Here is a 13270-nt window from a genome sequence, read left to right on the forward strand (position 1 = left end):
GATTTTGTCCAGCTATGCAAATTTCGAGTTATATTTATAATATATTTAGAAATTTATTGTCTTCACACTCAAATGAAGACCAAAATATTAGTATAGCTATAGCGGGATAAATCATCATGCTGCATGGCAAGGCTACTGCGGCCACAGCTATGATGCAAGACCTCATTATAACTCTTTTGCTCGACACGCAAAATACGACGTTCAGAACAGCCTAACACAATCGGAGTAGCAAAGGTCATAGCACTATAATAATTAAACAATATTATATTCCATTGCATTCCATAAAATAACACCCCTGTTTTCACATGTGCCTGTATCTAGACTGATAACCGGAATAATAAGCTTCATAATGTTCATTAAATACTGAAATAATTAAAGTTCAGCTATAAAGCATCGTGACTTAAAAATGCAACATAATTTATTAACGCTGCCCTAAACCTTAGCCGACATATGATAATGCACGAAAGTGTCAAAGTGACTAACTTGACAGCTTTAAAAATTTACAGCATTGTAATAGTAAAAAGGTTCAAAGTCAATAAAGATGGACCATTTCAATATGCATTATCAACATCATGGAATCAGAAAGAAATTCAGCAAGCTACGACCAGTTGATATCACGATTCAAAATTGGGCTCGTATCTGAAAATAAATACAGAATAATACATGAATCGCTTTTCATGGCTGATTCGCCAATAAAACACTGCACATTATATAATAAAATAAAAGAATTAAACAAATTAAAGAATATTTCAAGTTACCACGCGTAATGGTTAAACGTGGTTTCCCTAGCTCTAGGCGAACAAAATAGATACGAAAACAATCAACAAATCAATTGTAATTTAGTTTAAACTATTACTCCACCCCATTTAAACTATTACTTGGAAGAACGGGGACGAATAATTCAGTCTTGTCGAGGCACCTCGTGACCTCATGATCTTGATCAGCTGGACTGACAAACAGCTGGAGTGTCAAACATAAACGAACCCAGAATGAAGACATATAGAGAAAACAAATGCAAAGATTCTTACAATTGGAAAACACTCACGGAGGGATTTCAAAGTGCGATAGTTTTCCCGTGCAAAAGCACTTTGTAACTGTGACACACCTAACTGTTATACTATAAAACGCTAATGAAGACACTCTAAAATAACGAAATGAAATAATAATGATGAATTTTGTCAACCTGATCAGGTTACAATCGCTTACTTCTTTAGTCTTTGCCTAAGTTTCTTCATCTGTTCATTCTTGGTCTGTAGCATTTGCTTCATGTTTGTATATTGTGTCGTTTCATTAAATTTTTTCGTCAATTCCTATAAGATGAATACTTTGACTTAGCCACATTACGGTTATACATACAATTTTGCCATTATAAAGACAGGCAACCCAGTAAATACGACATGTCATATGAACTATACCGTACAAGGCCGATTAAATATCGTGGGTGGCATCGGGGATGATGATAATAGCATGAATAGAAAGGATATAATGGTATAATACTAAGTTTCACGAAATTATGTAACAAGAATAAAAGTAAGTTTTCCAGACCACTTACTTTTTCCTTCTCTTGCAAATCGTGTTGTAACCGCAGGATTTCATGCTACAAAGAAACATAACATATTCATACTTTATAGATTATAAATAAACAACCTGACGTGATTCTCTTTTTCTAGGACGTTTTAAAACACATACGTAAATTCTGAGCAGCTATATGTGTCAAGAATGTTTATATTCACGTGATCTCAATGGTCATGATAAACGCACGTTTTGAGATTAAAAAACGAAAGCAGAAGGATTTAGAATAATCTATGCTGGTGTCCACCAAAATGGCATCTAGCTATTATACCTTGGCATTTGAGAGTTGCTCCCCTATTTCGGCAACTTTACCACCGCCAGTGGAACTAGCCTTAAAATAATATAACAGAAAGTATAAACCATATTCACTATAATTACCGGGTTAATATTTCATCATGTTTTGTTTGTTGTTTCGTAAAGTGTATACAGTTGTTTTTATTCATATATGATGAGCCAACTGGTGAGTGCTACGTGACAAAAGAATCTATAACGACGTTTCCAGGATTTTGTTCTCAGAGCTCTCAATTATGCAAATTTATCTTACCCAAATTAATGCCAGTATGATAAATACTAAACTATACTCTGCACATTTTTTCATGGATTTAATTTACATGGATTTTACAGTGATGTTCTTCGATATAACTCAAATTGACAATACCATATTCTCAAATTAGAGTTTCGTTTTAGAAATCGTTGTTCCTGTAAATGCTTTTGAGGCATTTTTACAGCAGTGTGCTTTTAAAAAAATGCTACTCGCTCTATCCGTTAAAACGGTGCCACGTGATACTTACTTTTCTAACATTTTCCATTTCCATTGTTACTGTTTGCATTCTCCTCTCCAGTTCCTTGATTTCCTCTCCATCCCCAGATTGCGACATTGTTGACAGTTGTGACTGGGTCTTTTCCAGATCGGCTTTCAACTTACTTCTCTCGTCCAGTACACAGGCCGCCTACACATTCGAAAAGATATGATTATATCATTTGGTGTGATGACTGCGCGTGTTTCACTAAAGGATAAGGTCTCAAATTGAATATAATTATTCATAAAATCTGGCCGCTTTTATGAATGGATGAAGTGAGGTGATGTGGTGGATGTTCGAATATTTGTCATACTGATTTCGTATATGAAAGCGGTGTGAACATGAATATTATAAACATATACCACTTCTGTTTAAAGATGCCCTCCCACTGTATTCAGCGATATGCGGATCTGCCAGCGATATAGGTACTTTGTACAGTAATCAGGGGCCATTTGTATAAAAGTAGTTAAGGACAGAATTGGCCAATCAGAGTTGGGTATTTCTGAGTTAACTATAGGATTTAACTACGCAAAGTGTGGTTAAAGAGTTTTATATAACCGCCCCCTGTAGGTTATAATTACCATCGATTCACTCATTTTAATTTTTTCTTTCAACCTAGCATTTTCTTCTTGGAGTCTATTGATTTCCTAAATAAACAACAATGTATGAATAAGAGGAATCTGGAATTTGAAAATAAAATATGACGACAACTAAGCAAAAACGGACGGCAATTACGTACCCAAAAATATAACTAAAAATTAATTACAATGTTTAGTTTTTTTGTTTCGAGGAACAAACATCCTGAAGTGAAATCTCATGCGGATCTATCGGAGAGAGAGGGGGCAATTTTCATTGGGCATAAGGTTGAACCGAGGGTCGAAAGTAAACGTGGGGAAGGAAAGGCAACGATGATTTAAAATTTATTTTGCTTCGGCCTCCCAAATTCTCTGGCTCTGATCTGATGATGTTCGTGATCTCAAATTACGCATCAACAACCTAAATCTCATTCATCACAGCAAAAACGCCTTATTTAGCAAAGAGAAGATTGTTCTAATTTGTCCGTTATTTAGAACGCACGAGATGGTGTAGGTCACTTCATGCTCAATATCGCGTGTGTCAAATATATTTTCTATTCCTTGTGAAATATAGTACCCAATACTCCGTTATATCAGGCCTGGTTTACACCGTTAAAGTTCTTGGTTCACAGGAGAAAATTTGCACTGATAAATCTAAGTTTTAGTTAAGAGTATCACGATGAAACAACCCGGTGTTAACTACGGTCTCAGTTCCCTTGAATTTCTATACCAAATACTTTGAAAATGAGGGATTTGTTTTTCGCAAATTCCAACTGGATCAAAGGAAACTTGACAGTGTTAACCGGGCGTTTAGTTTGGGGGATTTTATTAAGGGCGCTGTGAAGCTTATGGCATTAATTATGTCATTTCAAATTATCCCAATTAAGAAACTCATATTTGGGAATTATTTAATGCTTTATAGCCTGCGCCTATAGTTAAAAAGTATAAAACATAACTTTCTCTAATCATATACATCTATAAATCTAGCCTCTTTATATATCAGTGTACGGCAAGCTACATATTTCATATTAGAATCATACGTTTCTTTTTGTGCAGGGAGCAATCTAAATGTATGATTTAAAAGGATTTAGCAATGAACAAGCAATAATGAAATAAATGCTGGGAAAATACCGTATACATATGCTGTACGAGACTTCGCAGAATTCCCATTTCAAATGACGGTTCGAATTTCATGGCAGATTCCATTTTGAGAACGCATACTATATTCTCATCCTTGCGTTGGAAATATTTTTCAAGAGGGCGATATTGAGTTGTGTTGATACTGCACGTCATATACATACATGCATAGATCATATAAATTATGCGCATTCACTTCAGTAGATTCCTATCTTAATTGTTCATAGCCAGATCATATCACAAACTCATGCAACAAGGTTATCTATTCTGATCTCTCATTACCCATAAAAATCTATATTTTGATTATCGAAACTACCTAGAAAAAATGGGCAAAATGCTTCTCCTTTCGATCATACAGGTTCAAGGCAGCTAAACTTTTGACTCATCTGAAAAAGGCCTAGGGCGAATTATAGGCAGCTGATATACTACATTTGACAGATTACATGCATTTGAAAACACTGCCACGATGCACCTCGGTTATTTTTATTATATTTATAGAGATTTTATTTTCAATGTTTTTGTGTAAAAATAACTTGCACTGTTCTAAAATTAGGCTGAAATGCCTTAATTCTTGTCAGGATTGCAAAAGGCTCCTTTAATGATTATTCACACCGTAATTCCTCCTTAAACACAAATTGTGTACAATTTCAAGTACTTCATGTGTCCTTAATTTAATTACGTTTCATCGAGTTTAGAATGAACAATAAAAACTTATATAATGAATCACAAATCCACAAAAATGTGGCGCTTTATTTTATCATTCATCTACTCGCAAAACAGCACATGCAATTTTTGAAAACTAATCACTAGGCCCTACTAGCGATATATATATAGCTATACTTAAAAAAACAGAAAGAATACAATTTATGAAAGATGAAAATTTGGATTATTAGTAAAAAAGCGTTTCAATTATATAAGTTATACAATACCATAACAAACTTCAAAACGTATTGAAATTATGGCAATTAATAATACTTTCAAAACTATTCTACTATTTCCTTAAGCCACAAACTTATGTAAACTTTTACAAGTTTAGGATACGGAGAGTATATGGAATGAATGTAAACAATAACATGCAACCACCTGCATTCTTTTTATTTATGCGGCAGAAGTCATAATATGTGCTTATGCCTACTGAGTTTATCCTTACGGTTTGAACAAAGCCGACATATATGTAAACGTCACAACGGAGCACATATATCATCAATTTAAAATATGAAGATGGTCAGTCTAGCTCTCGAGTCACTAATTTTTTGGAAACTATTACCGTCGTTGCAATGAAAAAGTGTTGAAAAAATATTACATCAATTCGTTACCTTGATTTGATAAAGATATTTGAAATTGCCCAACTTCCTGTTCCGATATATACTTGTTCAGTCACTGAGACAAAAATCATTGGCGATTCGGACATACAGGAAATTGATCAATTTTCCAACAAATATCTTTGCAAACTTAGGTACTGAATTTGATGCAATATTTTATCAACATTTCAATTGCAACGAGAGTAGTATAGAATGCATGCAGTACGTCAGTAGAAATAAAAATTAGAATGATGTGTTATTATGAACACAAATTTGATATAGCTATATGTAGTTTCAGTATAGAATCTGTCATAAAAAACCAAACAACAGACTATGACTATATATGATATACGAGACTCTTCTACTACACATGCATGCATCCAGTTTCTATATTCCGATGCCAAACCAAATGCTTTAAACCTTGTGTTATATAAAGAAGCGACACTATGGAAGCAGATACGCGATGAACAGTATCGCTATATAGCTTTGTTTTATGAAGAAATTCTGCAATTGTTTCATCTTTTTTTGTTCTTGTACGAGTTAAAAATAAAATATCGCTTCGACGACATTATAAACATGCACACGAATGATTATTTGAAAGACTGTAAAATATTTATTTGAAATCGTTAATTAAAAATACTCGCTTATATTTTCCCGCAATTTCACGAGAATATACGGCATAAAAATGATTATACTGCATGTGTGTAAAACTAATAATCTAAGATGACAACTATCGTAGTTACTCAATAAAACTATATGCATAGGGATAATTTTGATTTTCAAATATCATTTTCTGTATTCTTAAAGACAATAACAATTTCATACGGTAATGTGCCATGTAAAAGGCCTTTATACCCCGGAACGCTCTTGCGTAGGGGAGTGAAAATATGAAGACAAGCATGCCTAGCTTTTCTGTCATTATTTGGTGCATGGCAGCGTTCGAACTTTTCAAACCAACTCCACTGCATGAAATCATTCACTCATTGCAGAATATATATACGGCTACAAAGTAATAAAATCGAACGGTCTTTGTGGAAGTTGGTTCGGCTTGAAGAGAACATTCTGCCTGTTTATAAGTCTTAAAGTAATGTTTTACTGAAAGGAAATAAACTTAATTCGCAACTAAGAAAGTACCAAAAAAATTTAATGATGCATATGAGGCCCAGCGCCAGCAAGTTTTTACAGTCACCATCTACGGTGGCAGCTTTTATTCCCTTTTGGCAACCGACCCCACGAGAGTAAAGGCTTAAAAGTTTAGTCATGTGGAATGCGCGATGGAGAAGCGTTAGAACTAAACACTGGATTGGAAAAACAATATTGACTAAATTTATACTCATTAGACCGAACCGATAAAGCAAAACACTCAGAAAGATTTACACCTTCCATCTATAAATAAAAAAACAGATAACCTACAGTATGTATTATATATTCCTTCACCATAACGAGATGCTTACCATTTGCAACAGTGTTGAACCGCTGCCATCACTAAGAGGTTCGAGCTTCGGTTTTTGAGCTAACTTGGACGAAACAGACGTCTAGAGAAAATATGTAACCATATACGTAATTAAAATATATACGATACGTTGCCTTAATAAGAAGCCTTTAAAAAAATTGACAACTTCGCAGGGCAAAACGTTCCACATTATTTTTCAATGTATGCAACCAATCTTTCTATGCAATCTCGCATGCTTTATAGTCTAGACTAAAGAAGAGACTTTAGAAAGTTTAGTCTAGTTTAGAAAGTTTTAAATTTAGTAAAATTTTACAGTGAACATGCCAGTGAATATAAATAAGGTAAAAAATAACATAGAATGTAGTTTGTTTGTGCTCTCGGGTTAAAAGACGACTTTTCTTTATTAATCGCTGTATATATAAATTTCATGCCAAACAGAGATGTTCAGCATTTTTTGCTTATATAGTTATTGATTGTATTGTCCACATGCATTCAGCATTTTTTGCCGCTTATATTGATATTGTATTGTCAATATACACAGTTACAAATTAAGTTTTGAATTGTGATCTGACAGTACGCATTGTATTGTTTGTGGATTTTTGTGCAGTTTAAACACCCTGCATGGACACGTACCTGCGAAACAGTCTTCTTTGCTGAGAATTCTCTTTCTTCGAACTTCGCGATTTCTTCAATAAGTTCCCTAAGTATTGCAGACTTAAATTGAAGGCAAAGTTGTTCTTACATACTGTATGTATCGAATTATACCCACAACAGTTTACATAGTGTACGTACCAATTTTTTTTCAAATTATTTAAATTATTGTAAAGCTTATTATACATGCAGACAAGCTTTCAACATAACTGATACCTTACTGTACATGTAATTCGCTTGTACATGTAGATAATGGCAAGTCCTTATGGGGATTCTCTTTTGTTGCAATAACTACAAAGTTAATATTATTGAGTGACCTTACCTATTTTCTAATTCAGATATATCAGCTTGCAGATTAAGATACCATTTTTCCGACTGAGAAAAGAGTTGCCTCAATAGCAGAACATTCGTGTGCGCGGTGTTTATTAACTCTGATTCCACTTCCCCTTTAACAACAGACTGCAAGCTGTGAAGCATTTCTAGGACTTCTTCCAAAGTATATGTATCTTCAACCAAGCTGTAGATGGCAGATTTGGAACGATTAAAATCTCAGCCTTGTCAAACGAAGTCGAAAATGCAGACTAGCAGTCGAAAGCTTGAATGTTAGTAAATATTTCAACCAGAGGACGTCTACCACTCAAGAAATTTTTACCCTTATGAACAATGGTCTGCTGGTCATAGTACTGGTAGGCTTTTTGCCATCAAATACTCGTAAAAAATATATTTCCCTTCTCTCCTATTCCCTGGAACGTGAAGTGAAATACAATCCCCCTCGCGAAAGGGAAAGTAAGAGTTCTAGAGAGCTTTTAAACGAGTGGAAAGTTGTTGACCCAGGCGAGTCGAATCAATTTTTATTTGTTTAATTTTCTTTTTAATTGTGACCGGTCAAAGGCCGGATTCCTCTACGGTCGAAATTCTCACTATTGAAAAGAAAATCAGGCAAAAAATTTCGTTAGATCGAAAAATTTAGCCTAGCTAGTGGGAAACTTGCAGTCTGGCAAAAAGACGATTTATGATTATACTAGCTATAGCTAGGATCCTTTCATCAAAACAAGAATAAACTTACCGACCGTCTTTATATTCTTCAAAACATGCATCCACGGAACGTAAGCATTGTCCACGATTGTATCGGGCAAACCTCAAGTAATTTATTATTGTTTCTTGATGATGTTCATTTATCCCGATATCACCCTGACATTAAACAGAAATTATTCATTACTGTAAATCTGGAAAAAAATTGAGACACAAATACTGTATATCAGGATTTTACGGTGTGGATAATAATTTTGAAACACGAAATATGACCAGTTAGTCTAGCTGCTGGTTGATAATTATGCAATAAAATCATCCTAGTCTTTCTTGTTTTAACGTATTTTGGGTTTCAAGATGTTAAAAATCTTTTGATTCTGTTTTGTAACCTTTAAAATTGTATTGGTTTACTGTCCTTGTTTTACGTGCGTGGTCAATGGAGAACCGCCGAGGACAGCCAGCACCTTATTCCTGGATATTTAAAGCAATAATCGTATTCACTTATAATTACGGAAACATGACCTTCAATATCTTGATGATATTGCTGTTCAGAGGCGAGTTACCAATTTCTTGGGGCGCTAAGACCCCACATTAAACATGAGAACCCCTACTTCGCCTTTGTTGCTATAACTGTTCCAATCAAAATAGCTTATTTAAATAATAATCAATCGCAATAAAACAACACTGTTATAAAAGTATAAAAATTTGAATTTATGATGATCAAGGCTGTTGTAACTATTTTGACATTCAATGCTGTATCTGCTACTGCATTGCACTGGCCATAGGAACAATAGCTTTCAAAATTATAAATACGGGTATGTGCACCTGCCTAATTAAGCATTTAGCTACCGCCCTCACGCACTGGTAAGAATGGTCACTTTTCGGTAATTACGTCACAGCATTATCGTTTTAAATTTAGAGCCACCTTAAATGAGATGGATTTCAGGTTTGACTCTCACAAGCTATTTGCAGAGATGCAAAACATCCTTCTACAGCCCGTGCATGAAATATAATTGTTCATTTGGACTAATAAGTATGGAAATACTGTAAGCCATGACGCTGGAACAAGGATCGTGGTCCTGGCCTCTCAGCCTCGTTCTCGTGTTACGGCTTATTTCCACATTTTTTGGTCAAAAGAAAAAAATATTTTTCATGCATGTGTTGAAGAAGGATGTTTTGCATCTTTGCACGTGGCTCGTAAGAGTAATACTTGAAATCAATTTCATTCAAGGTGTGGATACGTTGCAATATAACCAGGGAGCAGCGTGGCAGCGTCTTCAAACAACTTAGCATCAAATGTGATAAAACTCTCCTTACGAAGCTAGGCCCTCAGGTCAAACGTCGAGAAGTGTTTCATTTAAAGTGGTTCCAAATTTAAAATGTTGTGATGTTAAAATGTTGTGATGTAATTACCGAAAATGTCTATTAGATGAGATTGATTTAAGCATATACTGTAATATGAGCAGCTAAACAATGTTTGACAACTTTATGCCCTGAAAAACTACCAGGGGGGGGGGGACTAGCTGAGCCCCTGCACCAAATGATATAATTTTAACAATTAAGGTGGGCTTAGTTGGCCAGGCTTGAGAAATTAAGCTTAAAAGTTTAAGCTGGCTAAAAGCATAGTTACTTCAGTAAAGTTAATGGCTTTTAAATGGTCTGAAACAGGATATGTAATCGGTATATATATATTGACAATTAAATACATTATACCTAAAAATAGATTTATGACAGTAATTATTTTTGCACATTCAGGTCCAGGTAGCTAAGTAATTAAGGTTCTCACTAAGGAACTACAATAGTTTATTACTTACACCACACATATCTCCTTTAGACTAACTTCTATATTGTTAACTCTTCAAAAACTCAGATGCTAGGTGGTGTAACTATACTATTTTTGACAACACCAGCTTTGTTAAGTGTAGTGCTAGCTATAATAAGTATTTGACAGTTAGAGCAGACCCATGCACTAAAATTGGGCTGGCTAATTTTTCATGCAGAAAGTGTGGTGTGAAGAAAAATCACTTTGGAGAACCAAAAATTAATTAACACAATCACAAAGTACCATATGCTCAATTAACTTGTATCAAGTAAGGTAAAGTGTGATTTCAGACATTTTTTACAACCTTGCAATGGGACATGGTCGTAAACAGAAAAAAATGCATGCCTGTTTTATCAGGTATATCTGCATAATATGTTGAGGTGCATTATAGCTTATGTATGCTTTCAAATTAACCAAAGATAGGCAGAAAGAGAATAAAAGCTGGCACAATTTGAATTTGTTGCACTCTACGGATGCTGTTTGCTATAATTAATATATGTCTGACAATGCAAAAAATGATTTATCAGATGAAGAATAGCATGTAGTACGTATATTGCAATAGCATATTTTAAAAGATTAGGCATCTTCCAAGTGACTAAAGACAGCCAAATTTCACATATCTATAATTAATTAACTAGCTAACATATTATTCAAATCATATGAAACTCATGTAAGTGACCAAATAAATATATTTCTTCCATGCTATTTATAGCTTACTGTTTATTCATTAATTTTATTGCTTTGTACAATAAGTAATGTTTAATAGCTCAATCAAGGCAGTCAAGTAGTCAAAATTGCAAAAAATGTGGTTTGCACTTGTAGTTGCACCTTGTTATTTTTACAAAATGATTGGTAATAGCTAACTTTGTGATATAAGTTGCTATTTGTTCAGTTTAGTTTTCATTGAGGTTCAGAGGTTAAAAAAACAAATTCATTCAGTTATAGGCAATTTGTGGTTGCAATAATAGCCAACAATTAATATGTTCATAAAAGATTACCAATTAATCCACACAGCACATTGTACATGTGCACATATAAAAGACATCAGATCTAAACAATGCTGCTGTACTAATTAGTGAATGGTCAAGCCCTTAGTCTTCGTCAGACTGAGGCTTCAAGCCTTCAACAGCAGCTTATATATTTTTAATAGACTTATGCATCTTACCGGAATAGGAAGTGTTAATTCTTTTGTAATGTTGTTGTTTATAGGGTTCATCATGGATATGGCCCAATCAGGGAAATGTTGCCATTCCAATTTTGAACACAATTCTATGTATCATCTCACTCATTACAGTTAACAGTTTAACACTACTTCACCATAATTTCATCCCCTTTTCCGTCGAAAGTGATTGGTATGAAGTGTATTACGTGCCCATTGTATACAATTCGTGCCCCATACTGTTACACTGAACTCAGTTTGTGTTATTTTACTAAGCTTTGCAAAATCGTCCAAGTGTATCTCCTGAACTCAAGTTACTCAACCAAAATATACAAAGATATATTTAAAACTATATATTTATAAATATAACTATATATTTATAAATCATTACAACCCAAATATACATAATATTAGTTTGAATGCATTTTGTGCACAGTGCATATTAAAAAAGCCGCTTGCGTGATTATTTAATAGAATTAGATGTAAAATCCCTAGAAATCGGGTTTCATACGTTGCACCAGGAACAACCTAAAACGCTACTCACCATTCTTCAAGGTTTCGACAAAGGCTTGAGAATATGTCAAAAAATCAAATAGTTTATTGTTCTGTAACGGCTTGCAGAAATGCCACACAGCATTCACCTGCCAAGGCAACGCAAACACATGCACTTCCTGTTCTGTGTCATCTGTGTCCACGAATGTCATCCATTTTAGTCTCATAAGATGAAGTATTGTATCTTGTTTTTGCTTAAAGGATCGCAGGCGTTTATATTTGGTATAAAATTATTTTATTGTTTTTTGTCAACAATTTCAAAGCAGATTCGAATGTTTGCATATTCTCCATGAATTTGTTCCAGGAAGAGAATGTCGTTAGGAGAACCATCATCTAATAGGTAAACATAATTTTCAAATATATCGCAAGTGTCTGACAAGTATTTTCATTCATCGTATTTAATAAACTTTGTCAGATAATTTCCATACCATGGACGAAAGTTTCCGTGGAGTCCACGGCGTGGTCTGGTGGGTGATTAATAAAACGTGCAACTGCACCCTCTCGAATATTGACGAATAAACACAGGAAGAAGGGAAATTATTAGATCTCTCTCTCTCTCTCTTTATATCCTGGCATTGGGTAGGATCCCTTGACCTTGTAATGTTTTAGTGAAAATACCCGATCATGCCCTAAATAATGGGGCATGGCCTAGCTTGTAATGGCGAAATAATGTGAAACATGCTAATTTTTAGTGCTTGGGACAATAAAAAACTGAAGTTCCTAAGTGAAATGTTGACTAACTATGTGTAATACTGATTGACAAGGAAAATTGATCATTGTTACTTTAATATGTACAGTACTGTTTGTATAATTTGCATTGTTTATCTTTTTTTGTTATAGTCTGTTAAGATTACCCTCTAATGATATTGCTGATTGTGTCTTACTGTTAGGAAAATGTAAACAAGTAGGTTACCAACAGTGTTTGAATAACATAGTATGAAACAGATTTTAATTAACAGTATGAAACAGACTACATTTAAATCAATTTTAATTATAATGTTTTTTTAATCAAATACAGATATGAGAAATTGCATTAGCCTGATGTTTATTTTTCTTTCAAATTATGCAAAACATGGACCAGCTAGTCCTACAAACTTGCTCGATTCTCTGCAAAATCAAACAATTTAGTGCCTTATTCTAAAAAATTAGCATTAAAAACAAATGACATTAAACAAATGACAATTACCCTCACACCAATAATAACTGCAAACTATAGGCT

The 13270-nt window shown here is 34.2% G+C and overlaps 2 protein-coding genes across 5 annotated transcripts in view; one reads left to right on the forward strand and one right to left on the reverse strand.

The window, feature by feature from the left end:
- Positions 1 to 23: 23 nt before the first annotated feature.
- Positions 24 to 12188, reverse strand: LOC114539377 (leucine zipper transcription factor-like protein 1). 3 transcript variants are annotated; one of them, XM_028560001.1, is made up of 11 exons: positions 11506 to 11791; positions 8556 to 8680; positions 7812 to 8006; positions 7472 to 7538; positions 6840 to 6920; positions 2954 to 3019; positions 2364 to 2522; positions 1844 to 1903; positions 1553 to 1597; positions 1207 to 1310; positions 26 to 639 (listed from the first exon to the last, which is right to left on the reverse strand). In XM_028560001.1, exons 1-11 carry the CDS (start codon positions 11557 to 11559, stop codon positions 615 to 617), a joined length of 981 nt encoding a protein of 326 aa, XP_028415802.1. In that variant the 5' UTR covers positions 11560 to 11791; the 3' UTR covers positions 26 to 614. The 3 variants fall into 3 exon arrangements, with proteins under 3 accessions (XP_028415804.1, XP_028415802.1, XP_028415803.1); XM_028560002.1 differs by lacking the exon at positions 11506 to 11791 and adding an exon at positions 12044 to 12188 and having other exon boundaries at positions 28 to 639; XM_028560003.1 differs by lacking the exon at positions 1844 to 1903 and having other exon boundaries at positions 24 to 639; positions 11506 to 11793.
- Positions 12189 to 12277: 89 nt separating this feature from the next.
- Positions 12278 to 13270, forward strand: part of LOC114539376 (polynucleotide 5'-hydroxyl-kinase NOL9-like) — a 13370-nt gene continuing 12377 nt past the window's right edge. Inside the window, exons 1-3 of one of the 2 annotated variants that reach the window (XM_028559999.1) lie at positions 12308 to 12391; positions 12467 to 12518; positions 12892 to 12955. In XM_028559999.1, coding sequence (XP_028415800.1) covers positions 12481 to 12518; positions 12892 to 12955 — 102 coding nt within the window. In that variant the 5' untranslated portion in view covers positions 12308 to 12391; positions 12467 to 12480. Of the gene's footprint in view, positions 12392 to 12466; positions 12519 to 12891; positions 12956 to 13270 lie in introns of both variants that reach the window. The other variant, XM_028560000.1, reaches the window with a different exon arrangement.

The sequence above is a fragment of the Dendronephthya gigantea genome, unplaced genomic scaffold, assembly GCF_004324835.1.
Source record: "Dendronephthya gigantea isolate DGI-Jeju-01 unplaced genomic scaffold, DenGig_1.0 000201F, whole genome shotgun sequence".
NCBI classification, from domain to species: domain Eukaryota; kingdom Metazoa; phylum Cnidaria; class Anthozoa; order Malacalcyonacea; family Nephtheidae; genus Dendronephthya; species Dendronephthya gigantea.